The 27,810-nt window shown below is 37.9% G+C and overlaps 3 protein-coding genes and 1 long non-coding RNA gene across 7 annotated transcripts; all 4 read right to left on the minus strand.

The window, feature by feature from the left end:
* Positions 1-1,413: 1,413 nt before the first annotated feature.
* Positions 1,414-3,338, minus strand: LOC111799313 (uncharacterized). The gene is made up of 4 exons (XM_087125548.1): positions 3,165-3,338; positions 2,840-3,079; positions 1,805-2,056; positions 1,414-1,711 (listed from the first exon to the last, which is right to left on the minus strand). The coding sequence occupies exons 1-4, from the start codon at positions 3,336-3,338 to the stop codon at positions 1,508-1,510; spliced, it is 870 nt and encodes a 289-aa protein (XP_086981674.1). The 3' UTR covers positions 1,414-1,507.
* A 2,538-nt stretch (positions 3,339-5,876) lies between these two features.
* LOC111798196 (E3 ubiquitin-protein ligase WAV3) lies at positions 5,877-8,485 on the minus strand. The gene is made up of 2 exons (XM_023681201.2): positions 7,974-8,485; positions 5,877-7,875 (listed from the first exon to the last, which is right to left on the minus strand). The coding sequence occupies exons 1-2, from the start codon at positions 8,319-8,321 to the stop codon at positions 6,031-6,033; spliced, it is 2,193 nt and encodes a 730-aa protein (XP_023536969.2). The 5' UTR covers positions 8,322-8,485; the 3' UTR covers positions 5,877-6,030.
* A 9,108-nt stretch (positions 8,486-17,593) lies between these two features.
* On the minus strand, positions 17,594-21,867 carry LOC111798492 (auxin-responsive protein IAA9). 4 transcript variants are annotated; one of them, XM_023681672.2, is made up of 7 exons: positions 21,689-21,861; positions 20,294-20,761; positions 19,997-20,181; positions 19,690-19,916; positions 19,409-19,550; positions 18,495-18,556; positions 17,594-17,971 (listed from the first exon to the last, which is right to left on the minus strand). In XM_023681672.2, the coding sequence occupies exons 2-7, from the start codon at positions 20,705-20,707 to the stop codon at positions 17,934-17,936; spliced, it is 1,068 nt and encodes a 355-aa protein (XP_023537440.2). In that variant the 5' UTR covers positions 20,708-20,761; positions 21,689-21,861; the 3' UTR covers positions 17,594-17,933. The 4 variants fall into 4 exon arrangements, 3 of the variants coding, with proteins under 3 accessions (XP_023537440.2, XP_023537439.2, XP_023537441.2); XM_023681671.2 differs by having other exon boundaries at positions 20,294-20,744; positions 21,689-21,859; XM_023681673.2 differs by lacking the exon at positions 21,689-21,861 and adding an exon at positions 20,865-21,001 and having other exon boundaries at positions 20,294-20,744.
* A 3,948-nt stretch (positions 21,868-25,815) lies between these two features.
* Positions 25,816-27,018, minus strand: LOC111799120 (uncharacterized). The gene is made up of 3 exons (XR_015421584.1): positions 26,805-27,018; positions 26,506-26,709; positions 25,816-26,307 (listed from the first exon to the last, which is right to left on the minus strand). It is a non-coding gene; the product is annotated as an uncharacterized LOC111799120 (long non-coding RNA).
* Positions 27,019-27,810: the final 792 nt, after the last annotated feature.

Below are 27,810 nucleotides of genomic sequence, written 5' to 3' on the forward strand. Positions count from 1 at the left end.
CTCCCCCAACCAATGTGGGACATCACATGAACAGACAGCGAGAAGAGATTTCTCTCAGTCACCTAAACGGATCAGATCTGATCCCACTCACCTATATATATATATATAGTATATAGAAAAGCCTTACACCGTCACACCGCCCAACACACAACGTGGCAGATCCTCCCTCTCCGCTGTCTCTCTATAAACACAGCATACCGTTCAGCTGATTTCTCGATCATCATCGGACCTTCTTCCACCCATCAACGATGCCTCTTTCTACCTTCCTCTTCGCCTTCCTCTTCGCTTCATTAGCTTCTTCCGCCGCTGCTCTGTCGCCGGGAATGCCGCCGGCCGCATCACCGACTCGGACCGCCCGTCCGCCATCCTCGAGGCTGGGCCCAACCTTGGCTCCGAGGGTTTCGCCAGCTCTCCCTCAAATGGCCAAGTCGCATCCGCCAGCACCCACGCCGACCGCTTCTCCTCCAGCTCCGCCTGCCACTGCGGTCATTCCACCGGCATCCATCGCAAACCCTCCGGAATTAAATCCTAATCCGCCGCCAACGCCGCCGTCGGGTCCCGGTAATGGCGCTGCGCCAAACAATGTTCGCCGCTGTGGGTATCTTGTAGCAGTGATGTTCATTGTGGCGGCGGCGGCGGCGGCGATGTAATACATATTAGTACGATTTTGTTAGTTTTGTGGTGAGAATTTTGTGTGTAGGATTAGAAACAATAATAATGTTTTATAATTTTTTTTATTAATTTTGTATGTTTTAATTGGTATTATTAGGCTGTTCGCCACTTCTGTACCATATTTTTCTACCCATCTCACAAATCTAACTTACTTGGAGGTCAGTGTCTACCTCCAAACCTCCTTCGAGGCCAGCGTATCGATGTGGGATCTCACAATCTATCCCATTGAGCTAAGGGTCCTCGTTGACATACACCACTCGGTGTCCACCTCCTTTGGAGGTCAGCATCCTTGCTGGCACACCATCCGGTGTCCACCACCAAACCTCCTTCGGGGTCAACGTATTGATGTGGGATCGATGTGGGATCTCACAATCCGCCCCATTGGGCTCAGCATCCTTGCTGACATACACCATCTGGTGTCCACCTCCTTTGGAGGTCAGCGTCTTTACTGGCACACTACCCTTTGGTGGTCAGCGTCTTTACTGGCACACCACCTTTTGGAGGTCAGCGTCCTTGCTGGCACTCCATCTGATGCCCACCTCCTTTGGAAGTCAGCGTTCTTTCTGTCACTCGTTTCCCTCTCTAATCGATATGGAATCTCTCACTTAGGTCAATTAGAATTTTTTAAAATAATAATAAAAATAGGACCAGTCAACCTACTCAAAATCCCAAAATCCCATGTACATTCCTAATTACCCATAAGAAAAGGGGCTAAACATGATGAAGGACAATGAAGCCACAATCAATCTTCCGACTTCGACGATTCCCTTGGTCTTTTGTTTTGACGCAACTGCAAAAGTCAAATACCGTTGACACAACTCATGGTTCTAGGAAGTCAACGTAAATAAAAATAATAAACAATCATACAAAAACAGACAACAATCACAAACTGCTTGAACAAGTTACAGCCATTCCATTCATTTTTCTCAACCTTCACGGATGAACTACTAGCCGGTGGTTTCCTGGCAAAATCTGGGTCTGGTCTGCTGTCTTCTTTATCCTCCAACAGCCGACCAATCTCATCCGACAATAGTATCACCTTAACAACAACAATACCAGAAAATTACGAACCCTTTTATGAAATGGGTTTCGATCGAGAGGTCAAAAGTTTGAATCTTTCATGAAATCTCACCTCCCCTTGAGCTACCGAGAGGCGAATCTGAAGCTGTCGATTGTTTTCCTCGAGGGTCTTGATTTGAGCAGCCAGAGACAGAGCTCTGTGAGTTGAAGGCCTTAAGCTCTGCGACAAATGTAGCAATCTTCGACACGATTCGTTGTTCATGTTCGCCACCAAGAACTGGCCAACGGTCAAACCGGTATCCCCAGGAACCAAATCATTTAAAGCCGTCTCAACCAGAACCTCCTCCAAGGAAGCGAAGGAAAACTGCAACGAAATCGAATCAAACTCAGAAAAGAGTTGAGGCTCAATTAGGGGGAGGCTGTTCGAGGACTCAATAGGCCTCAAGGGAAGCTCTACAATGTACTTTGTTCGAGGGGAAGATTGTTGGGAGGGTCCCACGTTAGCTAATTAATTCTTTTGCCTTTTGGGGCCTCGATTAAGGGGAGACTGTTCGAGGGGTTCCATAGGCTCGATGGAGGATCTATGGTGTACTTTGTTTAAGGGGAAGATTGTTGAGGATTGTTGGGAGGGTCCCACGTTTAAGGGGTTCCATAGGCCTCGAGGGAGGCTTTATGGTATACTTTGTTTAAGGGGAGGATTGTTGGAGGGTCCCTCGTTGGCTAATTAATTCTTTTGCTATTTGGGGCCTCAATTAAGGGGAGACTGTTCGACGGGTTCCATAGGCTCAAGGGAGGCTCTATAGTGTACTTTGCTTAAGGGGAAGATTGTTGAGGATCGTTGGGAGGATTCCATGTTCGAGGGGTTCCACAGGCCTCGAGAGAGGTTCTGTGTTGTACTTTGTTTAAGGGGAAGATTGTTGAGGATTGTTGGGAGGGTCCCACGTTCGAGGGGTTCCATAGGCCTCGAGGGAGGCTCAGTGGTGTACTTTGTTCAAGGGAAAAATTGTTGAAGATTGTTGGGAGGGTCCCACGTTGGCTAATTGATTCTTTTGCTTATGCTCAAAATAGACAATATCACATTATCATATCATTGTGTAGGGTCGTGATTCCTAACAAAAGATTAAAGAACGATCCAAATTAACCTCACCTTTCGCATTTGGTGTTGTTCTTTAAAGAAATTCAAATCCTTAGTTAATTTCGTAGCCTCATCGTTCAACTTACGCGCACGATCTTCCGCCTGCTTGGCGACATGGATAGCCATTTGCCCTCTACTTGCAATGACTTTCATTTTCTTCAATTGATCCTCCAAACGTGAATTCTCTTTGCTTAATCGTTCGTTTCTCTCGATCGCCTTCTTCAAGCCTTGCGCGCTCATCATCGCTTCCGCCTGAACCAACCAAAACCCATAGATTATGAAAAAAAAAAAAAAAAAAAAAAAATCATGAAATTTATGAAGTAATTAAGGTTCGAACCTGCGCGGCTTTGGTTGAGCGGATGTGTTGGTTTAATTTAGACTGTAAAGAGAGGCATTGGGCTTCGAGGCGGCGCTGGGTGGCTTCGGAGGCGGCGAGTTTGAGAGCCAGCGTTTGGGTGGAGACGGGGAGGCCCAGTGTGTGGTCGATTGATTCTTTGATGTATGCGTCCATTTCTTGAGGAATCATTGGGTTTCTTGGGACTTAGAACTTAGAGAAGATGATGGAGTTTTAAAAGATTTGAAAACCAAGATCATATAAGGAGTGGTTCGTTCCCCTGTTCGTCCGATCCACCCCTTTTGGACCCAACGTCTTTATTGGCACACTTCTCAGTGTTTGGCTCTCATACTATTTGTAACCGTCCAAGCCCACCACTAGCAAATATTATGTTTTAGAACGCATATATTAGGAAGAGGTTTCCACACCCTTATAAGAAATGTTTTGTTTCCCTCTCCAACCGATATGAGATCTCACAATCTACCCTTGAAGCCCAACGTTCTTATTGGCACACATCTCGGTGTTTGGCTCTGATACCATTTGTAACAGCCCAAGCTCACCATTAGCAGATGTTGTCTGTTTTAGCTCGTTACGTATTGCTGTCAGACTCACAGTTTTAAAATGCATATGTTAGGAGGAGGTTTCCACACCCTTATAAGAAATGTTTCGTTCCTCTCTCCCATTGATGTGGGATCTCATAATCTACCAATTTGGGGCCCAACGTCCTTGTTGGCACACTTCTCGATGTCTGGCTCTGATACCATTTGTAACCGTCCAAGCCCACCACTAGCAAATATTGTCTGCTTTAGTCCGTTACGAATTGACGTTAACCTCATAGTTTTAGAACGCATATGTTAGGAAGAGGTTTCTACACTCTTATAAAAATGTTTCGTTCCCCTCTCCAATCGATGTGGGATCTCATAATCCACCAATTTGGGACCCAACGTTCTTGTTGGTACACTTCTCGGTGTTTGGCTCGGATACCATTTGTAACAGCCCAACCCCACCATTAGCGGATGTTGTCTGCTTTAGCTCGTTACATATTGTCGTCAGACTCACAGTTTTAAAACGCATCTATTAGGAAGAGGTTTCCACACACTTATAAGAGATATCACAATCCACCCCCTTGGGGCCTAACGTCCTTACTGGCACACTTCTCGGTGTCTAGCTCTGATACCTTTTGTAACAGATCAAACCCACAACTAACAGATATTGTCTGCTTTAGCCCGTTATGAATTGTCGTCAACCTCACAGTTCCAAAACGCGTCTGTTAGAAAAAGGTTTCTATACCCTTATAAGAAATGTTTTTTTCCCCTCTTCAATCAATGTGGGATCTCATAATCCACCCCCTTGGGGCCCAACATCCTTACCGACATACTTTTTCGTGTTTGGCTCTGATACCATTTGCAACAGCCCAAGCCCACCACTAGCAGATATTGTATGCTTTAGTTCGTTCCGAATTGTCGTCAACATCAATGTTTTAGAATGCATATGTTAGGAGGAGGTTTTCACACACTTACAAGAATTGTTTCATTCCCCTTTCCAATCGATGTAGGATCTCATAATCCACCCATTTGGGGGCTAGCGTCCTTGTTGGCACACTTCTCGGTGTCCGACTCTAATACCATTTGTAACAGTCCAAGCCCACCACTAACAAATATTATTTGCTTTAACTTGTTACGTATTGCCGTCAGCCTCATAGTTTTAAAACACGTTTATTAGAGAGAGATTTTCATACAATTATAAGGAATGCTTCTTTTCCCTCCGGTGCTGAGAGTTAAAGGGTAGTGTGTAAGTAGAGTTGAGTTAGTATTGTGAAAGACACTTCCCTTAAACTTAGCTTTAGCGTCGGAAACAATGACTTAGTCGATCGTAAGGACGATAATTTGCCTCATCTCGATCATAGCCAGCTCGATAAGCTATAACCTAATTTCTAGGTATCGGTCGACGTCCTCTTCGGTCGACACAATGCTTTTTCTCTCATGGGCCCATGGGCCCATGGGCTTAGGCTTACACTAGTGGACCTGGGCCCATGCAAAAATGATGAGATAAAAGGAACAGAAAGGTCCATGTTCCATCATGTTTGTGTCCCTCTAGGGTAGGCGTGGACCAATGTTTGCAACCCACCCCACAATCAATCTCTCTTATTTTATTGTTCACACCAACCTAACCCTTCCCTTCACTGATATCAACTAAACAAGTTATGGCGCACTGTCCCTTCCTCTTAGGGCCACACAACATGATATGGGTCTCCTCCATTCCTCGCCCATTCTATGCTTCTGTGACATCCTACATCGGTTGGAGAGAGGAACGAGACATTTCTTATAAGAGTATGGAAATCTCTTCCTAGCAAACGCGTTTTAAAACTGTGAGGTTGATACCGATACATAACAGGTCAAAGTGGACATGGGTTCGGGCTATTACAAATGGCATCAAGGTCAGACACTGAACAGTGTATTAGCGAGGACACTAGCCCCAAGAGAGTGGATTGTGAGATCTCACGTTAGTTGAAGAGGAGAACAAAACATCCTTATAACTGTATGAAAACCTCTCCCTAGCAAACACGTTTTAAAATTGTGACTACATCAAAGCGGATAATATCTACTAGCGGTGGGTCTGGGCTGTTACAGCTTCATTTCGCCAAACACGCAAGTACGGGTCCTTTTCGGAGGCACAAAAGGAATCAAATGCAAAGAACTTGAACGAGAAAACGTCAAAAGCGAAGAATCATCGATTACGGTTAAAAATCATATGTTCATCATGACATAATAATAAGAAGAACAGGAAAGGGCCCATTTTATGATTTCTTCTATTCTCTACATACACTAAGCTACGAAGAACGACGTGGATTTGATGAACAGTCTGTTTTCTAGAACCTAGCGTTTTCAAAGCCGTGTAAATCCCCCACTCTACTCGTCAACGATTTTTTCATAATCGCCACTCTGGCCAGCTTCTCCGCCGCCTTCCAAGCCGACGTCGGAGTCAACGGCTCACCGTTTTCGTCAACCATAGCCGGAGCTTCCTTATCGCCTCTCCTACTACGTGCTGTCGTTGTAATTACGTGTTGTTGTTGATGCTGTCTCCGCCAATGGAGTTCTGCCAGCTCGACTTCCAACTCACGAACGTACACGTCAGCACCCGGCGATCCGGCTTGGATTAGTAACGAGCGCGCCGACGCGAGTAAATGATGCGCGCTCGTATGATCGTCGTACTCGATTAATCTCCTGGATTCTGCAACAGCGCGAGTCGTTATGAATGTGTTTCTGAGCCGTTCGATCTTTGGATTGGATGATCGGACGGCTACAGGACGTGCGTTGACGTTGAGGATATCTTGTTCGCGGCTGTAGACTACTTCTTGAGTTGATGGGTCTTTGTACAGACACTGCATCGTCATCACGTGGTGGGTCCCAGTAGCCGATGTTGGAATCTTCAGCTCGACGAGTAATTCCCTTTCTTCCTCGGCGTATAAATCGCCGAGCCGAACCGAACCCAAACTGCAGACCGTGGGCCGCCCGGTGCAGGAATATATGGCCGATATCACAACTGGAGATGAACCGTTCGGGAAGCCGAGTTGAATACGGAGGTCTTGAACCACCACGCTTAATAAACCGCTCACGCATTTTGCAAAGGCATCCTCCGCCGGTTCATGGCAGTATCCACCTCTCTCACCGAACCCAAAAGCATGAACCGGGATCTCAATATGGCCGAACCGGGTTGATGACTCGTGTCGTGTCCCAGGCCGTTGATTTGAACAGATACGCTCATCTTGGCCGTCGGATAGAAGCATGATGCTTGCAACCGGGTTTTTCTCTCGCCGGTCTTCCAGTACTTTTGTGGCTTTTCTCAAGGCCTCCCCCAAGCTGGTTCCTTGGCTGCAGACGAGCATGTCAATCACGCGCCGGGCAGCGCGTTGGCCTTGAGCCGTCATTCTCCTCAACGGCAACAACCTTTTGGGGGTGGCCGAGAAAGCGACGACGGCGAGACGGTCCGACGAGCCTAACGAAGAAATAACCAAACGCATAGCGCGTTTAAGCATCGACAATTTAGCGCCGGTCATGCTTCCGCTTACGTCCAATACCGCCACCAAATCAATTGGCGCACGGCAGAGTATCGACGGAGGCGGCGGCGGCGGTGCTTTCACTCTCAGAGCCACCGCGTAGGTCTCGTGGCTATGCCCGGAAGAAATCAGCGCCGCTTCAGGTAGCAGCCGGACTTGCACATTGGTCCTCTGAACTGAACGTTTCACCGGCGGCGGCGGCGGCTTTGGATCGACAAAGAAACCTTGAAATTCCTCCACATCGTCGCCGTTGGAGTTCTCATCGGCTTCCGGGATTGGGATAATCCGGCTTCCGGCAGTGGGGGACAAAAGTGGTTCATCGTCATCGTAGGATCTGAATTCCAAGGAATTCACTTTTGGGTTGTCTTGTTTTTGGTCGTGTCTGGGCGTAAACGCTCTGGGGGAAGATTCAATCATGGTTTTATCTTCAATTTTGGGTCGGGAATCGTTTTGGGTCGTTAATGGGCCCAGATTTTTATGGGCGGCGAGCAGAGGAACGTCTTTCCATGCGGCGTTGCAGACAGGGCAAATCAGAGCGGTGTGGTTTCTGACATGAGCTGCTATACAAGGAAAATGAAACGCATGCGCACACTCCGCCGTGTAAATCGCCGTCCCATGTCCTGTCTTCACACTACTCAAACAAATTCCACAGCTACTCTGTTTTGGGGAAAAACAGAGTAAGTCAACGCAAACCCAAAACAAGAAATTACAAAAAAGGAAAAAAAAAAAAACAGAGTGTTTGTCAGAAATCCTACTCTGAATTTGAAGCTGTTCTTGAAAAGCGAGAGTTTAAGCGGAGAACGAGGAGAAGAAGGATTCGACCCCACAATTCCCCGCCGGGATTTGTCCGATTTAGAAGCAGAGGAGGAGGTGTTGCATTGCGGCGAAGGGCGGTGATTGGCGGCGTCTTGAGTGGTCCGGCACCGGAGACCGGGACTGGTCGGCTGCTGGCGAGAGGTGGAGCGAGGAGTAGAAGGGTTACTGAAGAAACCCAATCGGACACAGCTTCTGGGGCTGGGATTTGGCGTGGCGGAGGAAGTGCTCTGTTTTCCAGAATCTCGAAAGACGGTGGTGCAAAAGGCTTTCCTCCAACCAGTACCCATTTGGAGAAGAAACTCTCACTGGTTTTTGAGTAATGGAAGAAGAAAATGGCGAAGGCGAGTTCTTATTTCAATGAAGAAGACGAAGAGGGATCGGAGTCGGAATCGGTATCGGAGACAAAAGAACAGAGCATGTCATCGGAATTGTGATCGGAAACAGAGCAAGAAGCGAAGAAGACAAGTACGTTCTTCTTCTTCGATATTGTTTTCTTTTTATTCAAGTTCGTTGCGCTCGCATACATAGGATTATATATATATATAATATATATGTTTAATTTGAAATTACCAAATTAACCGTGATGAATTTCTTTTATTTATTTATTTTTTTTTTAAAAAAAAATAAAGGCGGTCAACGACCCACTCCGGGTCGGACAAGGGCTCTTATTCTCCATGCTATTTGTTGAGTCATGGTTTCGCCGACGCTCTTGTGATTGCGTCGTCCTTTTTCATTTTTTTTTATTTCGATTAATTCATTACTATAAAAAAATATATTATTTTCATAAAAAATACAAATTTTAAATAAATAAATAAATAAATATATATATATATATATAGTGGGAGTGTTTATATGACTCAAGAATTCGATCAAATCAGATGATCCAATCCAAACCATAAAGATTGGATTGAATTTTTTAACAATATAAGATGGGTCGATTCGTAGGTTGATCTTCCTTTGGTCGGGTCAACTTGAGTAGCCCAAAAACAGGGTTTAGATCCAAACCCACCGTACTTTTAAGATTATCATGAAAATTAAGAAATTTGACTTTTGTAAACGTTAGTGTCCTGATGACAGGGGAGTCGGTGGCCGAAACCCTGATGAACCGCGACCGTAACTATAACGGTCCTATAGTAAAAAAAAATTGTCGGGTAAATTTCGATCAACATGAAAATTGTAAACTAAGTTGGGTTGAGTGGTAAACCCTATATCGTAGTATAGTTGATGTTGATGATGAGGTAATAATAGCCGTACGATTGTGTTTTGGATTGATCAACGGTGGTGGAAAAGGGCGGTCCTAGGGATTTGAGGTTTGTGCCCTACACTCCAAATTATAAGATTTTAATAAAATTATAATTTTCTATCAAATTTATATTTTTTTACTTCAAAAGTAATTTATAAATATCTTTTTTAATTATAAATTTATTGGTTTCAACTGTGACACAAATATAATTATGTTTGATTTCGGGACTTTATTGCAATTTTTTTTTTTTGCAAATCTATGTGTCAAAGTCAACGTATCAAAACCTACGTGGCCTTGCCATGTCATCATATTAGTCCGAGTACCTAGGTAGTTTAATCTTTTAATGCAATAGGATATTTATTTATTTATTTAATGGGAGAGTGGTGGGCCCCTTTTATTTGCCGACGTGGATTACAGCATCCCATGTGGGATGCCCATGTCATTACCCTCTAACATATTTTTATCTCCACGTGGCACCACATGTCTTCCTTTGACCCAATTCGTTGACTGGATCCTCAAAATAAATAAATTATAAAATCATAATTTTTTTTTTTTAAATGGTAATTAATATTTTATTCATAAAATTATACTTAAATTTAAGATTATAGTTAGACTTTAGTCTACATTAATTTATATACTTTGATTCACGTCATTATTATAATCTAACTTGTAACGTAAAAATGTGAAGAAAAAGACATATAATTAAAGACGATTATTTGAAATTTTGCTCAAAATAACATTATAAGATTTGACGACAAAAAACCGACATTTTCGTTTTGTTCAATCATAATCATTACATATATATGAATCAATGATTAAAGGGTCTCGTCAAAAAATTAAATTTTTTCATAACTTAAAGTTCGTTATATATGACGTTGAGAGACAAAACAACATAACGAGCAGTTATGATATAACATATCATTTAAATGCAATATATAATTGGTCTCTCCATCAAATCCAACCCGCCCAATTTCTTCCTTATTTTATAGGAGTTCGTCTCTTTCGTCTAGGGTAGAAAATTCTCCACTGTTGTCTCCCGTAGGAGTGTGGGTTGTGATGTCCCACATTGGTTGGGAGGAGAACAACAGACCCCTTATAAGGGAGTGGAAACCTTCCCCTATCAGACACATTTGAAAGCTTTGAGGTGAAGTCTGAAAGGGAAAGCCCTAAGAGGATAATATCTGCTAGTGGTGGATCTGGGTCATTACATGGGCTATGTCTCAGTCCCAGTGTGGTTGTGATCGAGATACATATTTGTATCTATGGAGGTAGGGCTATCGCCCGCCTGATAGAGGTAGAAGTTGGGGCTACCGAAGCCTATTTGTGTCGAGTGTGTCCACTGAAAGAGGAGAAGTGACAACTCAAGTGCCAGCTAGCACAAAAAGAGAATTCAACCGAAGATCCATTGCTCTATTTTGCATGCTCAACACTCGAAATGCAGAGAGACTTTCGAGGGCATATCCAGGTTGGTTGGTCGGATCTAGAGAACGTGGGGCACTGGGTCGGAGTGAAGATCCATTGCTTTATTTTGTATGCTCAACACCCGAAATGCAGAGAGACTCCATTGCTCTATTTTGCATGCTCAATACCCGAAATGCAGAGAGACTTTCGAAGGCATATCCAAGTTGGCTGGTCCAGAAAGTCAATGGACCGAAACCCTTCGGATTTGGAGAACGTGGGGCACTGGATCGAAGTTTGATGAATCAACTAGTCACTCCTCACCTTTACCACTATCATTGAGCTATGCTCATATTGGCCGTACCTTTATAATTATAATATTTTGTTTGAGAAAGGAGATAGCAATGACATATCACATGACAACCTTAATTTCAACATCCCATATGGAAGAGATCCCATCACTAAACTAAGCCCACAAAACATGATTTTTTTTTTCTTTTTTAAAAAAATAATTTGAAATTAATAAGATTCCCATCAATTTGAATGCACAAAATCGCCATGGATTTGGTTAATAACATCTATTCAATTATAACCCATGTGGGTCTCCATTTGGGACATTATATTATATCATATTCAACCAATTAAAAATTTTAGTTTCATAAGTCTTTTTTTTATTATTAAATTAAAAAATAAACCCGTACGAACCAAGATCGTAGATTACATCTTTGTTTATACATTTTTTTTTGTAATATCTCATGTCCATGACTCGATTTAGAATCTAAATTTACATATGCATTTGTAACCGTCCAAGCCCACTGCTAGTAGATATTGTCTGCTTTGACCCATTACATATCGGTCAGCCTCATGATTTTAAAATGCGTCTATTAGGTCACCCGATCGTTGCCTTCAAAAAAATCCCGTTACATTCATACATGTTAATTCTACTCTAACAAGAAAATGAAGACAACGAGAGAAGATGTGGGACAATTAACTTCGTTTTAGGATAAGAAAACACTATATTTTCAATTTTGTATATAATAAATTTTTATAATACAGTGAACCTCGTTTAATATTAACAAATTTAATCGACCTAAAATTAAATTTTGTATGTAATAATATGTTAAAATTTTATTTTATTTATTTATATAAATTTACCAGATAAAAATTTTAAAGTTAAATATCAAACTATTTCTTAATTAAAAAAAAAACATTTTAGAGAGAGAAAATGGTTGGATGAGAAGAGTTAGTTAAAAACGACATCAAATATGTCGTACCATTCACATGGAAGATAACATTATATATATAATATATATTATTTTTAATTATATATATTTATTAAAAAATATTTTTGTTTGTGGGGAAAATTGTTTTGGAAAATCACTACCTCTGGCTGGTTGTTAAGATGCTGCCATTATTAGCCCACATGAATTTAAAAATAAATAAATAAATAAATAAATAAATATATATATATATATATATATATATATATATATATATATTTTAATTATAAAATTAAATATTTATTTTATTGAAGATTTCCATTTATGACATCAAATGAATTACAATTTACAAACCCTTTTCCGATATTCCTTAACCGTGTTTTCATTGGATAACTCCGTCTTAGTCACAAAAGTTAGAGGGTGATCTCGAGAAATTTACAATCTCGACAAATCAATCAGTGACATGAGTATCTCTAGACCCTAGAGTACTACATCCCGTACTTAGATTCCTTACAACTACCTAACCTATCGAGTCCATGATTACTCCTACTTTTTGAATAGAAGTCAAATTATCACTATTTACAGTTACGATTTAGTCGAAATATTACAGGAATGTATATTAGACGGTGTAATTATACTTAACTTTAGTCTCGTACAAATATTCTTTCATCTGTTCTTATTTAAAATTCTCATTTTCAAGAATAAATAGCGTCGTTGTAGTGTAGGTTGGTAGGAGAATGCTCTCGAGAAAAAAAATAGGTTTATTGTATATTTAATTTTTCTTGAATCATGTGATATAAACAACAAAGTTTGGCTTTACAATGAAGACAATGGTAGCCTTCTTTGGGAAAACTTTTCTTAGATTTTCTTTTATTTTTATTTATAAAATGATTTTTTTTAAAGAAAAACGGACGATGAACCATTTGAAAACGAGTTGTCGTTAAAAGTGTTTGAAAATGGAAAAACCAAACAATTTATCCTTAACTAATCTCGAAAACTTGTCTACTTTTTCTACTAATACTAAACAACGATACCACCCGTCCACTTTTCCATGTCTTGTCTCTTTTTTGTAGACGAAAATCATACCCCACACTCTAATCTCGATCACAACGTTTCAATGTTCAACTACTTTTTTTATTTATATGCTCGTCGATCAATCGAACGAAAAGTTGTCTCCAACATTTCGAGACTTTCGAAAAAAATTCCGACGTGATTGAGTCGTTTTTTTCTTCAAATCCAATCATAAATTTTTCGACAACGATGTTGTAGCCTGCCATGTTATCGTAAACGCTAAAACAAGGCCATGTGTGATTGTTTCTTCTTGTGGGGGAAGTGATTGAAACTCCAAGCTCTCGTTTTTTTGCTTACCATTTCATTTATTATCTCTGGATTAAGCGTTTGGCTGAAGCTCTAACGAAAACAAAACATGGATGAATTAATGGAGTCGGGAATTTTGATTTGAGAAAATTATATGAATAATTGAGGTAGAAGAAGAGTGGTGGGGGATTTATTATTATTTATAATTAATTTTATTTCTAAATTTTCCTTAAAAAAATTTTAAAAATAAATAAATAAATAAATTAAGGTTTGATTAGACTCATCATTAGACCAATTTGTTTTTGTCTGTGAAAAAGAATTTTAGTTTAACCACTCCAACTAATCCTCTAATGAGACCCACTTAATTACTTTTAATTAGTGACTTAATTATTTAATAACCTTAATTATTGCTGGTGCATGAACCATCTTTTTAATTACAAAAATAATTTCTGATTTTAAATTGAATTTTTTTTATTATTTTAAAAATATTGAGCGTTAATAATAATAAAAAAAAAAAATTCAAGGATATTTTTGAGATAATTTAATTGAAGTTGAATTCTATCTCGAAAAAATATAGATTTTTGTGGGTCCGTTTCTAATGTTACATAGGGAAAAGTCGTAAATAACCCTCAAGCATGCTGGATTTCTATCTAAACTTTTTCAGTTCAAGGGTATTTTTGAGATAATTTAGTTGAAGTTAATTCTATTTCGAAAAGATATAGATTTTTGTGGGTCCGTTTCTAATGTTATATAGGGAAAAGTCGTAAATAACCCTCAAGCATGTTGGATTTCTATCTAAACTTTTTCAGTTCAAGGGTATTTTTGAGATAATTTAGTTGAAATCAATTCTATCTCGGAAAAATGTAGATTTTTGTGGGTCCATTTCTAATGTTACATAGGGAAAAGTCGTAAATAACTCTCAAGCATGCTTGATCTCTATCTAAACCTTTTTAGTTTAAGGGTGTTTTTGAGATAATTTAGTTGAAGTTAATTCTATCTCGAATAAATATAGATTTTTGTGGGTCCGTTTCTAATGTTACATACAAAAAAGTCGTAAATAACCCTCAAGCATGCTCGATTTCTATCTTAACTTTTTCGCTTTAAATAAATACGATGGAATCTTACCATTTACAATTATATGATTAAAATAATATACAATTTTTAAAATTTTTAATTGAAGTTTAAATGCATCTTGAAATCTGAGTGTAGGGGCAAAACTGGAATATTTTTATTAAAAAATTAAAAATTTGTAAAATAACTCAAACTTTTCTTCGTATTCTGATAAATGGGCCCTAATGGGCTTTTCGTTTTTGGGCCTCCTCGATTGGAATAGCCCATACTATAATTATAAATTTATTTATTTTAATTAAATTTTGATTTAAAAATAGGTTTTTAAATAGTAAGTAATTAGAAAAATAAAATAAAGTAACTAATACAACTTTAATCCTTTGGAAAGGGAGGCGTGGTCATGAAAAGTTAGTCAAAAGCCTTAATTTAGGCTACCAAATTCTATAGCTTTTGAGACGTTTACGTGTTAATGTTAGATTAAGGGTGGATTATGGATAATCTAAATATTAATTTATATAATAATTTGAATAATGGAGGAAAAGGGATTAGAAAGCTGATTTAATTATGATTTAATGTCATTTTCATATAATTGCTAAAATAGCAATTTTTAATTCAAATTATAGTGGCAAAGGGCCTAATTTTCATCATTTTTCATTAAGAATTACGTATTAATTTATTGTGTTAGGCTTTGATTTTTAGCATTGTTTGACAAAATTAATTGTGATTAATTAAATTTTCAGAAGCTTGATTTGTTGGCAATTTTTAATTGGTTGATTTGAAACCATTATTGGGTTCAATTATGATCTGACTAATTTGTTGCCATTATTATTTTGATAGTATATTAATATATTAATATATTAATATATTATTTGATTGGGTATAAATTAATTTAATCTTGATTTGTTTTTTTCATAGAATCTACACTTAATTTTGGATTTGATTTATTTTAGTTATGTTTGGATGTATTGTATTTTAATTAAAAATTTGTACAACTCAGGTGGGTTAGATGCTAATTTGTTCGAGATTTAACCTATTTGCTTGCTTGTAATCCTAATCATAATTCTCTTGCTATAAAGTAATATATATATTTTTTTTTAAATAATAACACAAATAGAATCATTCAATATTAAATCAATTCTCGTACGTTGTAAATATTTTATCGAGGATTAATCTCCGAGATATCTTAGCTATCAAGCTCTTCACATTTTTCTTAGTTTGTTCTCTATATGCAAATCTGTGTAATTGAGAGGTATATAAATCAATTGAATACGAATGAGAATGAAGATAAATTTCTTTAAGTCGTCCAATTTTAGTTATTTCTCTGATTTTTTAGATCGTCCAATTGAAATTTCATTATGAGTCTTTGGGATGTATTGTTTTGACGATGGCGAGGAATTTCTTTTGAAATTTCGATGGTTTTTTGTCTTATAATCTTTCAATTGGGTCGATGGTTGAGTATTAAGAACTTTCCCACCGACAAATTTTCTTTCGGTTGGACGAGATTCAAATTTACAACTCATTTGATCACCCAAGTTAAGCTAAAAAGAGAACTACAATTTCAGCAAGAACAAAAAAATTAATCAGTCAACTAAGTCGCTCCTCTCTCTCCTATATGTCCGTTAATCACCACTCATTTATTTCAAGATTCTTCCTATCCATCATCTATATATGGTAGGTAGAAAGGCAACCACACCAATCTCATCAAATCTAATAATTATTAGTTGTTTGAGATCTCACGGAGAACCCAACGAAACATTCTTTATATTGTGAGGCTAATGACAATATGAAACGGGTTAAAGCGAACAATATCAGCTAGCAATGGACTTGGGCTGTTACAAATAGTATCAGAGTCAGGCATCGGGCGATGTGCCAGCAAGAACGCTGGTCCCCAAAGGGGGTGGATTGTGAAATCCTACATCAGTTGGAGAGGGGAATGAAACATTTCTTATAAGGGTGTGGAAACCTAGCACTGGGCGGTGTACCAACGAGGACGTTGGGCCTCCAAAGAGGCGGGTTGTGAAATCCCACATTGGTTCCAGAATGGAACAAAATATTTCTTACAAGGGTGTGGAAATCTCTTCCTAATAGATGCATTTTAAAATTGTGAGGCTGACAGCAATATGGAACGGACTAAAGCGGATAATATCTATTAGAGGTGGACTTTGGAGCGTTACAATTTGGCATTAAAAAATACAAAGAACCAAAAAAAGAAAAAGAAAAAAAAAAACCCTTGTCAACCACCAATAACTAGACTCCTCAATCCAACCATGTTGGAAGAGGACAAAATCAACAAGTTGGGGGATGGATATCAATCACCCAACCTGCTACTTTGTATGAGACTGAGGGTACCATTATCACATGATATAACCGAGTCTCGTGGGTAGGGGCTCTGAATGCAACTGAGCAGTTCTATGAAAATAAATCTAGATGCTACTGCCTGTCTTAATGCCCATCAAAATAAATGACCAATTCAATTGCAGACAAAAATATACTGTTTTCCTTACCTTACATCTCCAGAGCAGAGCAATGAATGCAATACGGGTCTCATCATTGCTCCAAAACAGAATCAACTCAGTCCCACTGATTCAACAAGATAAGATAGGATCAGTAGACACAATCAGCAAGTTCCATTAGCATTTATTGCGGAATCATTAAATAATGTTCTTCAACCCACATTAAACTGTATGCCATAATTTCAAATAACTTCTTAAAAACCTTCTTTTAAACACTTGAAATGTAATTCCAGACAAGTACTTGAGAACTGGTTGAAGAACTTATTGACTCAGAAAACATACAGAGCGCCTATGATGCTTGCATCTAATGTATACATGTATGCAAATGGAAAGTATATTTCTTATTTCGAGCTTCAATAATGCAGGCAGATTATAGCAAGCTGTCACATGCATACTCTAAGAACTACCCGACAACCATATCTAGATAGAGCTGACAAGACAGGCACTGCCTATAGTTATTATTTTAGCAAACAGTCATCAAGAAACTGGCAGGCTTGGCATTTTCTTCATAATTTAAGAACTGATAGGAACCATATTACTACAAACTTTGTCTTACCTCGAAATTTTCTGCCGTAATTTCACGTATTACTGCAGCATAATAGAGTTATCCCGTCTCTGAAATGAATCCATCATAACTTGAATGCGAAGCAGTCGTTTTGTTGTCTGAAAAAAAAATGTTAAAAGACTACCAATGATGCTAGTGATGAAAAACGTATTTGGTAAAACTAGAAGAACATTCAGGTAGTAGTGGTAGGAGTTGAAGGAATCAAGTCAAAGAGAAGGAAGTTTACAACAGAGCATTCAAGCAACACAGTTTGATAACCAATAACTTTACAAACTTTTTGAGAGTCCTGCAAATGAGGAACAGGAACTTGCCCACAGATCTGCAGACTTGCTCTTAAATAGTTTTCAAGTACTTCAATTCACAAACTAGGGAAACTGCTTAGACATCACCAAAGTAACATAAACATAATTATAAAAACATAATGTAACAAAGGAAGCACACAAGAACCTATCCCATCCAACACTCCATCATTCTTCGAACCACCTTCCAGAGCCATATATGACGTTTTTTTTAGTTTTAGATCTATCTTATTCCAACATTTGGATGGACAGCATCAACCATGGCATAGTGCTTAGCTATTTCCTGTTTCGGCACTTCTCCACCGCCCTAGGAGCTGTAAAAAAACAATGAAAACTAATGAGAACAAACCTCGGGATACCGAGTTCGAAATTCTTTGTTCTGCACATATATAATAGTCAACAATTTTTTGTATTTAAAATTCAAAATCAGAACCAAGGTTTGCATATAGTTTCATGTTCCAATAGTTTCACCACACATGATACCATCTGCTTAATGTAATTTCATATGTAGCACCCTATTAACCATTCCAAGGGGAGTGAGCTATTAATGAGCATGATGAAGAATAGAACGAGAAACAAAATAATCAACCAGTCAATATAAGATCATTAAATCCTTATTGGACGCAGGATGTACTGCTGATGGTTGGTAAATCTCCATTAGCCATCACGTAAGCTTCTTTGCCTTCAATGGAGTTAAGTAAAAGAGCCATACGTCGTTCGCATGTATACAATTTCCGTACTTAGTTCTATTATGCAGATGGAGGCATGTGTCATATAGAAAATGCTGCAGAATCTAATGTGTTCAATAACTCATAATAGATATATCAAAATACTCACCCAGTCCAATTGCATCTGAGCTCTTCATAATCCTCAGCCTCTTACAAGAGTCGATGAACATCCTGGATTAATGAAATCAGAGATTAGACGTTTCCTATTTTAATTTATCACAATGATAGTAATCATAGTATTATTATTGACAGGAATATCTTAAAACTTCATCCATTGCCAACTGGAAATATTTTGGTTTTTGGTTAAATGGCATCTTCAGATGGTAACAACTAACATAGCTACTATTGGAAATATGAAAATGGTAAATGCTCAATCAATATAAATAAAAATGTTCACAAAAACAGTCTCACGATTGCTTAAAAGGAATTTGAAAGGGGACAGTAGGTTCTTTTAATTACGGTCATTAGTCCAGACAGTAGCTTTCTGGTTTTCGCCAGACTTCTTGCATTTTTTTTTCTTTTTATTATTGTTTTTTTATTTTTTATTTTTGGGTAAGAAATCAAGCTTTTATTGAGAAGAATGAAAGAATGTACAATGGCATACAAAAAAAAAAAAAAAACAAGTTCACAAAAGGAATCTCAAAACAAACTACAAGAAGAGATTCCAATTCAAAAGAACTAAACCAAGTTGATAATTACAAAAAAAAAAAAAAAAAAAAAAAAAGGACGGATGAACGCTCATAAGAAGTATTAAACCTAGCAACCTCTTCAAACATTATCATCCTCCAAGATCTCTCCACCCCTCTAAAAATTCTATCATTTCTCTTCAGACATATACCTCACAAAACAGCAAAAAACAGAAAAAACAAAAAAACAAAAAAAACAAAAACCAAGCAATACAAGTCAGAGAGATTTCTTGACTACTTCACGTGCTATATGCGTTCTAAAGAAATAAAGGTCATGATTACACATCAAAACATGTAACAAAAAAAGAAACCAACAGTTTTGAACTGTATAACTTACTCCCATGGGACATCACCAACGAGCATCCAGTCAGCATCTTTATCTTCGTATGTTAGAACATATTCTGAGCCATGAAGAAGATCTTTCAGCTTGCTTTCACTCATTTTCTCCACGCCCAGAGCTCCATGAGCTCCATATTGACCTGCTCAATACTGAAACAACAGTAACTAGATCCATGCAAACTAGACAGGAAATCTTAAAAGATCAGTTGTAAATTTAACAACATTATTTTCATCACATGACAGATTTTTCAATCAAATAGAAAAGTTCAAATAGCTCACCTATGGTAAAACAGCTGAACATTTTCTCGAGGGCAGAAGACAGCTCCTGGTATGCAGAGTAATTCCTCAGATCTACCTTCCTCAAATAAGGAGCACCATCCATGCTGACTTTGATAAAGAGTGCACCAGGCATTGCCTTCCCATCAACTTCATCATTGTTCTTTGAAGTTGTAGCCAATGTGTTCTTCCTGAAAGATCTTATGGGTGGCCAACCCACAACCTGTGCCCTGCAAATGAAGCAGATAAGATACCATTTCGCCAAGTTGAGGGAAAAGTAGTACCTGTGTTCTTCCTCTCTCTAACTTACTTGGAAACAGGTGCGCTGGTATTGTTATTTGCAGTCTCGTTTTGAGATGGCCTGGTTTCACTATTTTCTTGAGGCCTCTCCTGTACAACCTTTTGCGTAGATGCCTCTTTCACTTTTCCCATTTGACTTCCAAGGTTCTCCAGCAAAGAACCAGGTTTCAAACCTAGGTTAGAGTGATATTTTCCCTGCACCAGATTCGATTGCCTTTAGAATTAAGACTCAAGGACAAGACATTAAATACTGCACTGCTGCAAGTTATTCACCAAAATTTTAATAGATAAAAAGACTCAATTTCACCTCAGAGAATTCGTTCATAGCATCTGAAAACCCTCTTTTGTTGCCGGAGACAACAGCCTTATGTGGTGAAGGATAGAGACCATCATTTGATGGGTGCAAAGGAAATAGCGGTTTCTCATCTAATTGAGACGAGTTACGCAAACTGATATCTGAATCTCTCTCAGGGGATTCAGATCCAGGAAGGCCTAGCCTCAATTCAGTAGCCTTAAGATTCAGCAAAGGTTTGTTCTCATCAGACTTTGTGGCAGTCATACAGCTCTCCTCTGAAGAAGAATCAGATAATCCCATGTAATTACGCTCTTCAAATCCCAAATTGTTTTGACTGACACTCTCCATAGAGTTTGAGGAAGCCAGCAGAGTGACATTGCTGCGACATTCCTCCCCCTCCCCGACATCAAGTGGTGGTGGAGACATCAAAATTCCAGAATGACAAAGCTCACGATCTTAAAACCTGCAGAAAACAGAACACTACGAATATTTCAATTTCCAATACAAACACAGATTGTATGGATTTTCCTGTTCTTTCTACTTTGTCATTCAACCAGATTACTAGAATATGAGAAACTCGAACCATCTTGCGTAGCTACGAGATCACCAACTACTTTGAAGCATAGCGAGAAGTTCATTAAGAAACAGAAACGTTTTCAAGATAGCTAGAAAAGAACAAACTACAGAGGACAACGTTCAGTAGACTGAAACATACCGTAATTTCACATATAGCAACATTTGGGACACAAATCAATCAAGGAACAGTCAACCTAAATTATTTTCGTAACAGTTAATAATTTTGGATCCGCTGCAAACAGCCACGTAAAAAGAAAAGGCTAAAATCAATAAATCTACGAACCGGAAGACAAAAATGGACCATGTGTGCAGTCGCCGGAATCAGTGCATTAAAATCACAGGTATAAATAGAGCAAACAGCAATCAAAAGATTAAAAAAAGTAAATAGATATTCGTTTCTTGGCGACTGTTCAGCATGTTGAAAAACAATCGACAGACGTCGCAGATCTTAAATTCTAAAATTCTTCAGATAAAATGAGAGGAAAAGAGTAAGTAGAAGGAGATTCAGTCTAGTAAGCAGCACATTAGTCAAAACAACACCGCAAAACAAAAATAGATAAGTTCATCAACCAAATAACCTCCTCCTCCGCCACCTCCAATTTTCTGAGCCAGAAAATAAGAGATTCATACACAGTCTAAGCTCAAAGAACATAGAAACAGCAAGAAGAAGAAGAACACTAACATAGAATCATCAAAACTAACACAAACACAACAAAAAAGCCAAGAAGGAAACGAAAATCCGCTAATAAACCACAAACAAAGCAGAATCCGCCTAAGAAAACCTCAAACAATGAAAAATCAAGAAGAAACCGCAAAATTAAACGTTTATACCTGAATAAATCTGCAGATCAGGAGGTTAAACAGAAAAAACAGTAGCGATTGAAGTCGTTGATTCTGAACAGCAGTAGCAGGAGAGAAGCTAAAGGTTAGAGAGAGAAAGAGAGAGGAAGAGAGAGAAACTAAGGACCCTCCATTTGGCGCAAAGCAACAAAAGCCTTTTGGTGTCCGATGTGAAACTCAATGCATTAAAAACTACTTTTAAAAACACACACACAAATTTTACACTCTCTCGGACTTCTCCAACAAATTACAAATTAAAAATTACAAATAAAATCATTCTCCTTTTTCTTTATTTTCTTTTCGTCCTTTTAATTAAACATTATTATATTCTTGCCCCATTTTTAAAGAATTTTCAGGGAAGCAACTTCCAACGGCTCAGATTCTCCGACATTTTTAATCCAAAGCCGTTCATTTTTCCTTGCCCGTACACAAACAATACGGTGCGTTTGGATCAATATATTCGCAGCTAAACGACGTCGTATCCACAGCATAAATATAACATAATTCTCTTTTTTTTTTTATACGGCATAGATATTAGTATCCAATCCCTAATTAGTGGGGTGGAATTTTATACCTTTTTTTTTTTTTAATTATATATTTTAATTATTTCCAGTACTTTTTGTACCTTTAATTCTATAAATAAAATATTTAAATTTAAAAATAAAATTAATTATGAAATTGAATATTAATGAGTTAGCTTAGGTTAGGGGTTGCGCTTTTGAAATTAAATATGAAATGAGAGATGTGCGGGAAACGGCGCCGTGTTATGTGGATCGTGTTAGCGCTGTTTAGGGAAAGACAAAAGGGGCATTATGGGCACATCAAAACCTACTGTACAAGATGCCAAACAAATGGACAATACCAATCTTGCCCACAGTGGTAAAATTGTCATTTCACTCTAAATCAATCAATCAACCAATCACTAACTACCAAACCTCCATATCGTACCCCTGCAAACATGCTAGAACGACCCGTGTTGGTGTGTGAGAATAGTATTCACTTTTAAAACCAAACCATGTCGCAAGTGACGTATGAAAATACCGAGCCCATCAGATGTCAAATCCTAAAAATGGGACGTGTGTCGACAAGAACAGCCAGATGAGGGAGACTTTCATGGTCGGGTTCAGAGGGTCATATGGAGACTTTGACCGAATTGATAAGGAGAAAATTTTCGACGAAAGGGCAAAAGTGAAAATTATAGATGTAGTTATCTCGAAGACTCACTTCTCTGATTTTGGACAGCTATATCGAGCCTAGGTTTAGGTTCGATCTAGAGAGAGAAAAGGAGCATATGATGATTAGGAGAAAGAAAACAAGCATTTTGGCTAAGCTCAAAGGTGTGAAAAATTCAACCAACCCCACTTAAGACATTAAATAAATAAATATTTATTTATTTATTCAAATAAAATTAGAATAAACCTATACTTTTAAGCCCCAAGGGAACATAAAAGAGCATCTTTCATGGATTAAATTTGAATAGTACCCAAAATACCCCTCTCCGAGGATTCCACCAATTTCAAGTTGACATGCACATTGCATGATATGGGCCCACCTGTTCCCCTTCAAGGGTAGAAATGGAAATTCACTTCATGCCTTGCCGAAAAAAACAGGCTATTAATAGGAAATTGTAAAATTGTTTTTTTTTTTTAATTACTGAAAATATAAACCACTTCCACGCCAATAGAATGCCGACATTAGTATCGAAATTTATTAAATAATTTAAACATAATTATAAAAATAAATGGAGAGGAAGGGTATATTGGTAATTTTACGTTAGGGAGGGAACAGCGGAGGAGCAAAGGAAAAGCAATATGATGCATTTGGGGGACAAGAAAGCGGCTTTTAGTTTCACTCTGCCGGCTTCGCAACGCGACTACGACTCTCCCCCTCTCGCACGCGCTCCATTAATTATTTTCCTTAAATTAATTAAACTAATTATAAAATATTATTAAACGTATTTTAAATTTTTTAGTATTAATATACGTTTTAAATCGAGAATATAATGAAAATGTTGAGCAGAGTGAGGAGCACGCGCGGATGGAAAGAAGTGGGGGAAGGTTGAGTATTTAATGGAGGATCATTAACTGCCACTGAGACTGTCTCTGCACGCTTTGCTCCTTTTTTCAAACGCCTAAACTTTGCAATTCATGCCCCCATCATTTTTAATCTTTATCATTATCCCCTCAAATTTCGCCCCAATTCCAGCTTTTCTTATTTAATTAATTCTCACTTTAGCCCCTAACTTTCTCTCTTATTTCATTTTACTCCCCTCTAAAATTCATCTCTATTTTTAATACACAATAATATTAAAATATCTTATTATATTAATTTTCTTCATAACCACTCAAACTCACCGCTAGCCGGCATTGTCCACACCCTTATAAATAGTGTTTCGTTCTCCTCCACAACCAATGTGGGATATCACAATCCATCTCCCTTCACGACTCAGCGTCCTTGTTGGCACTCGTTCCTTCCCCCAATCGATGTAGGATCCCCACCAAATCCATCCCTCTTCGAACCCAGCTCCTTACTGGCACACCGCCTCATGTCTACCCACTTCAAGGAACAGCCTCCTCGCTGACACATCCCCTGATGCCATTTCTAACGACCCAAGCCCACCGCTAGCAGATATTGTTCCTTTCAGACCTCCTCTTAAGGCTTTAAAATGCGCTTGCTAATCTATAGGGTGGAGAATCTTCGTCTATACGTGTAATGAAAAACATAGTATGGATAGATTTTTTCTACTAGCTAAATAGGGATGGATCGAGAATTATATTTTTCGTCTCCGTCCCCGTCCTGCCCATCTCCACAGAATGATAAATTTTGTGGAGATGACGATTGAAATAGGAGGCCCCGTCATGTTCCACCTTATGGGCATCTTTTAAGTTAGATGTATAAATTATTTTTAATATAATCTCTTAGAATAGTTCGGGAAGATATATATATATATAAATAGAATTAAAAAGAAATTATATTCCTAGCAAATTACCAAAATATATGAGACACCCAAAACCAAATTGAAATTTTAATTTGAGTTCCATATGGGTTTGGATGGGGATGGGATGGGACCATATTGTTAGCCATTTTGAAGTCCAAAAATGGTTTGATTAGTGGAATTATTGTATCGAATACGACCCTTTTGTCGGAGCACGTGCAAGGCCACGTGCGGAATTTGTTTTTTTATTTAATATTATTTTTGCTTGTGGAAGAGGAATACTTATCTTATCTATATTTGTTCTTTGTTGGAAATTCCTTGTTTTTTTTAATATATCGATAAAATAAATTATTAAAAAAAAATACATATATTTGTATGACTTTTTTTATAAATATTAAGTGTATGCGCGGAAAAATTAAAAATATATATTTATTTCGATCATAAAAAGAAAATCGATGGGCCATCGTAAGAATGTGAGATGTCACATCGTTTGGGAGGGGAACAAATTATTTTTTTATCTGGAAATTTCTCCCTAATATACGCGTTTTAAAACTGTGAGGCTGATGACAATATGTAACGGATCAAAGCGGATAGTATCTGCTAACGATAAACTTCAACTGTTACAAATGATACTAGAGTCAGGTATCGAGCGATGTATTGTGGGATTACACATTGGTTGAAGAGTGGATCGAAACATTCCCTTATGTGGAAACTTCTTTTTAGTAGACACGTTTTAAAACTGTGAGTATGATGACAATGCGTAACGGATCAAGGCGGACAATATCTGATAACAGTAAATTGAGCTGTTACAAATAATACTAGAGCCAGGCGTCAATGAGGATGCTAGGCTCTAAGGGATGGGATTGTGAGACTACACATTGGTTGAAGAGTGGATCAGAACATTCCCTTACGTGAAAACCTCTCTGCAGTAAACATGTTTTAATTTAAATTAGGGAGACTGATGACAATATTTAACGGGACCAATGTGGATAATATCTGTTAAGGGAGAACTTGGGCCGTTACAAATAGTATCTAAATCAGGAATGGATTGGGGATCGAAACATTTCTTATTTTGAAACCTCTCCCTAACAGACGTATTTTAAAATTCATGAGAATGATGATAATATATAACGGGTCAAAACATACCATATTGAATTTTGGCTATTACAATACCAGAGCCAGGTGTCACGGTCATGCTCGTCCAAGGCATGTTGCCCATGACAAGCCCAACCGTTTATGTCTTTTCATATTCTAGTGTTTTACTTTTGTATTTCTAGGAAGTATGATGTTTCATGAATATATGTATAGGCCGGTCAGACATGAAATGTCTGTACTATAGGGTGATACAACTAATTGTCAACTTCTCCCTACCCAAGGTTATATATTGTGAGCCGTTCTTATTTCTCTCTTGCTTGCTTACATAATGTCTCTTTCAAAAAAATCTCTCTCTGCCCTCGTTTTCTAAAACCTTCTCTTAAACCGAGGCCAGAGGCTTGAGCATACGTCGTTTGACTGTAGGTGACGCAAGAACGAATTGGCTTAGCTCACTTGTCGTTGGAAAGTGAGTGCCGCACAATTGCAAATCCGCTGCCATCAAAAGTGCGATTGTGACACCAGGCACCAAGAAGTGTGCTAGCAAGGACATTGGGTCCAAGTGAATTGTGAGTTCCCATATCTGTTAGAGAAAGAAACGAAACATTAAAGGTGTGAAAATCTCTCATTAACAAACACGTTTTAAGACGGTGAGAACAACAAGTAATAAATTAAAATACATAATATCTACCAGTGATGAGCTTGAATTGACACGAACAATTTAATATCGAACTCAGAAAAAGAAGTGGAAGACAGAGCAGAAGAGAAAGATAAGTTATACCTGCGTGTGCGCGCGCGCTGCAATCTGGCATGACATCCCATCCATCACCACCATCGTACCTTCTCCGCTCATTTCGCCTTCCTTTTCTCTCAGACCAAACGACAAACACTTTGTGCGCATGCACGCAAACCCCTCCCCCCTCTCTTCGCGTGCGCGGCCACCTATCTGATCCCATTCCGGAAAGCATCAGCGCAACCTAGGCGCCTTCATGATCGGATCACGACCGAATCCACGCAAGAAACCCTAAGGAATCGGAATCGGAATCGGAATCGAAATCGAAATCGAAATCGGAATCTTACCGGATTGCTTTCGTATTGGTTTCATCTTCTTCGTCTTCGGAGGCGTTTAATTTGTTGTGTGTTAGATGAAAAGTTGAAGAAACAGAATCCGAAATCTCGGCGCGTTTTCGTACGATTCTCCATTTCTGATCTCTCACTGCAACGCTTCTGATTCTTCTGCGAATAAAACTACTTCGACTCTTTATTTTGATTTTTTTTTTTAATTTTTATATTTTATAACGTAAAAAAATATATGATAAAAACAAATAAATTTATTTGTGAAAATAGTATGTACGGACTTAATTTAAAATACAAAATTAATTATCAAAATACTCTAAAAGTAACATAACAAATAAATTGTATTATTGCTATTTTAAAAAAAAAAAATTATGTATTTTTAAAATATAGTATTACTTAATATTTCTAACTTTTTAAAATTTAATTTTTTTTTTTTGACATACTATTAAAAATGGAAAGTATTTCTAAAATAATGTATTAATGGCTTTCCAAAACTAATATTTATAAATTTCATGCATTTTTTTTAATGAAAAAGATGGTTTGATAATGATGATAATCATTATACTCTTCTTTCTCAACTATGAACTGTATTTATTTATTTATTGACTTTTTTTTTATAATTTAAATCATTTTCTTTTTATTTTAATTTTTTAATTTTATTTTGGGTGCTTCTTTTTTAATGATTATGTTCTTTCACGAGTGTTTATTAAAATAAAACTTGTTTTTCTCTCCTTTTCTCAAATCTCATTAAAATTTTCCCATTTTTCATTTTAAAAATTATTCCCACGCACCAAAACATCGTTTCAATATATTTTATATTTGTTCGTATGATTTTTAAGAACATCTTTTAGAGGTTTACGGTAATTAGAGGTTTACGGTAAAAACTCACGTTGGTTAGAGAAAAAACAAAGCATTTCTTGTAAGGATGTAGAAATCTCTCCCTAATATACGCGTTTTAGAACTGTGGGCTGACGACAACACGTAACGAACCAATACGGCCACTATATGC

This window comes from Cucurbita pepo, chromosome 7, assembly GCF_057944985.1.
Source record: "Cucurbita pepo subsp. pepo isolate OVF chromosome 7, ASM5794498v1, whole genome shotgun sequence".
Lineage (NCBI taxonomy): Eukaryota > Viridiplantae > Streptophyta > Magnoliopsida > Cucurbitales > Cucurbitaceae > Cucurbita > Cucurbita pepo.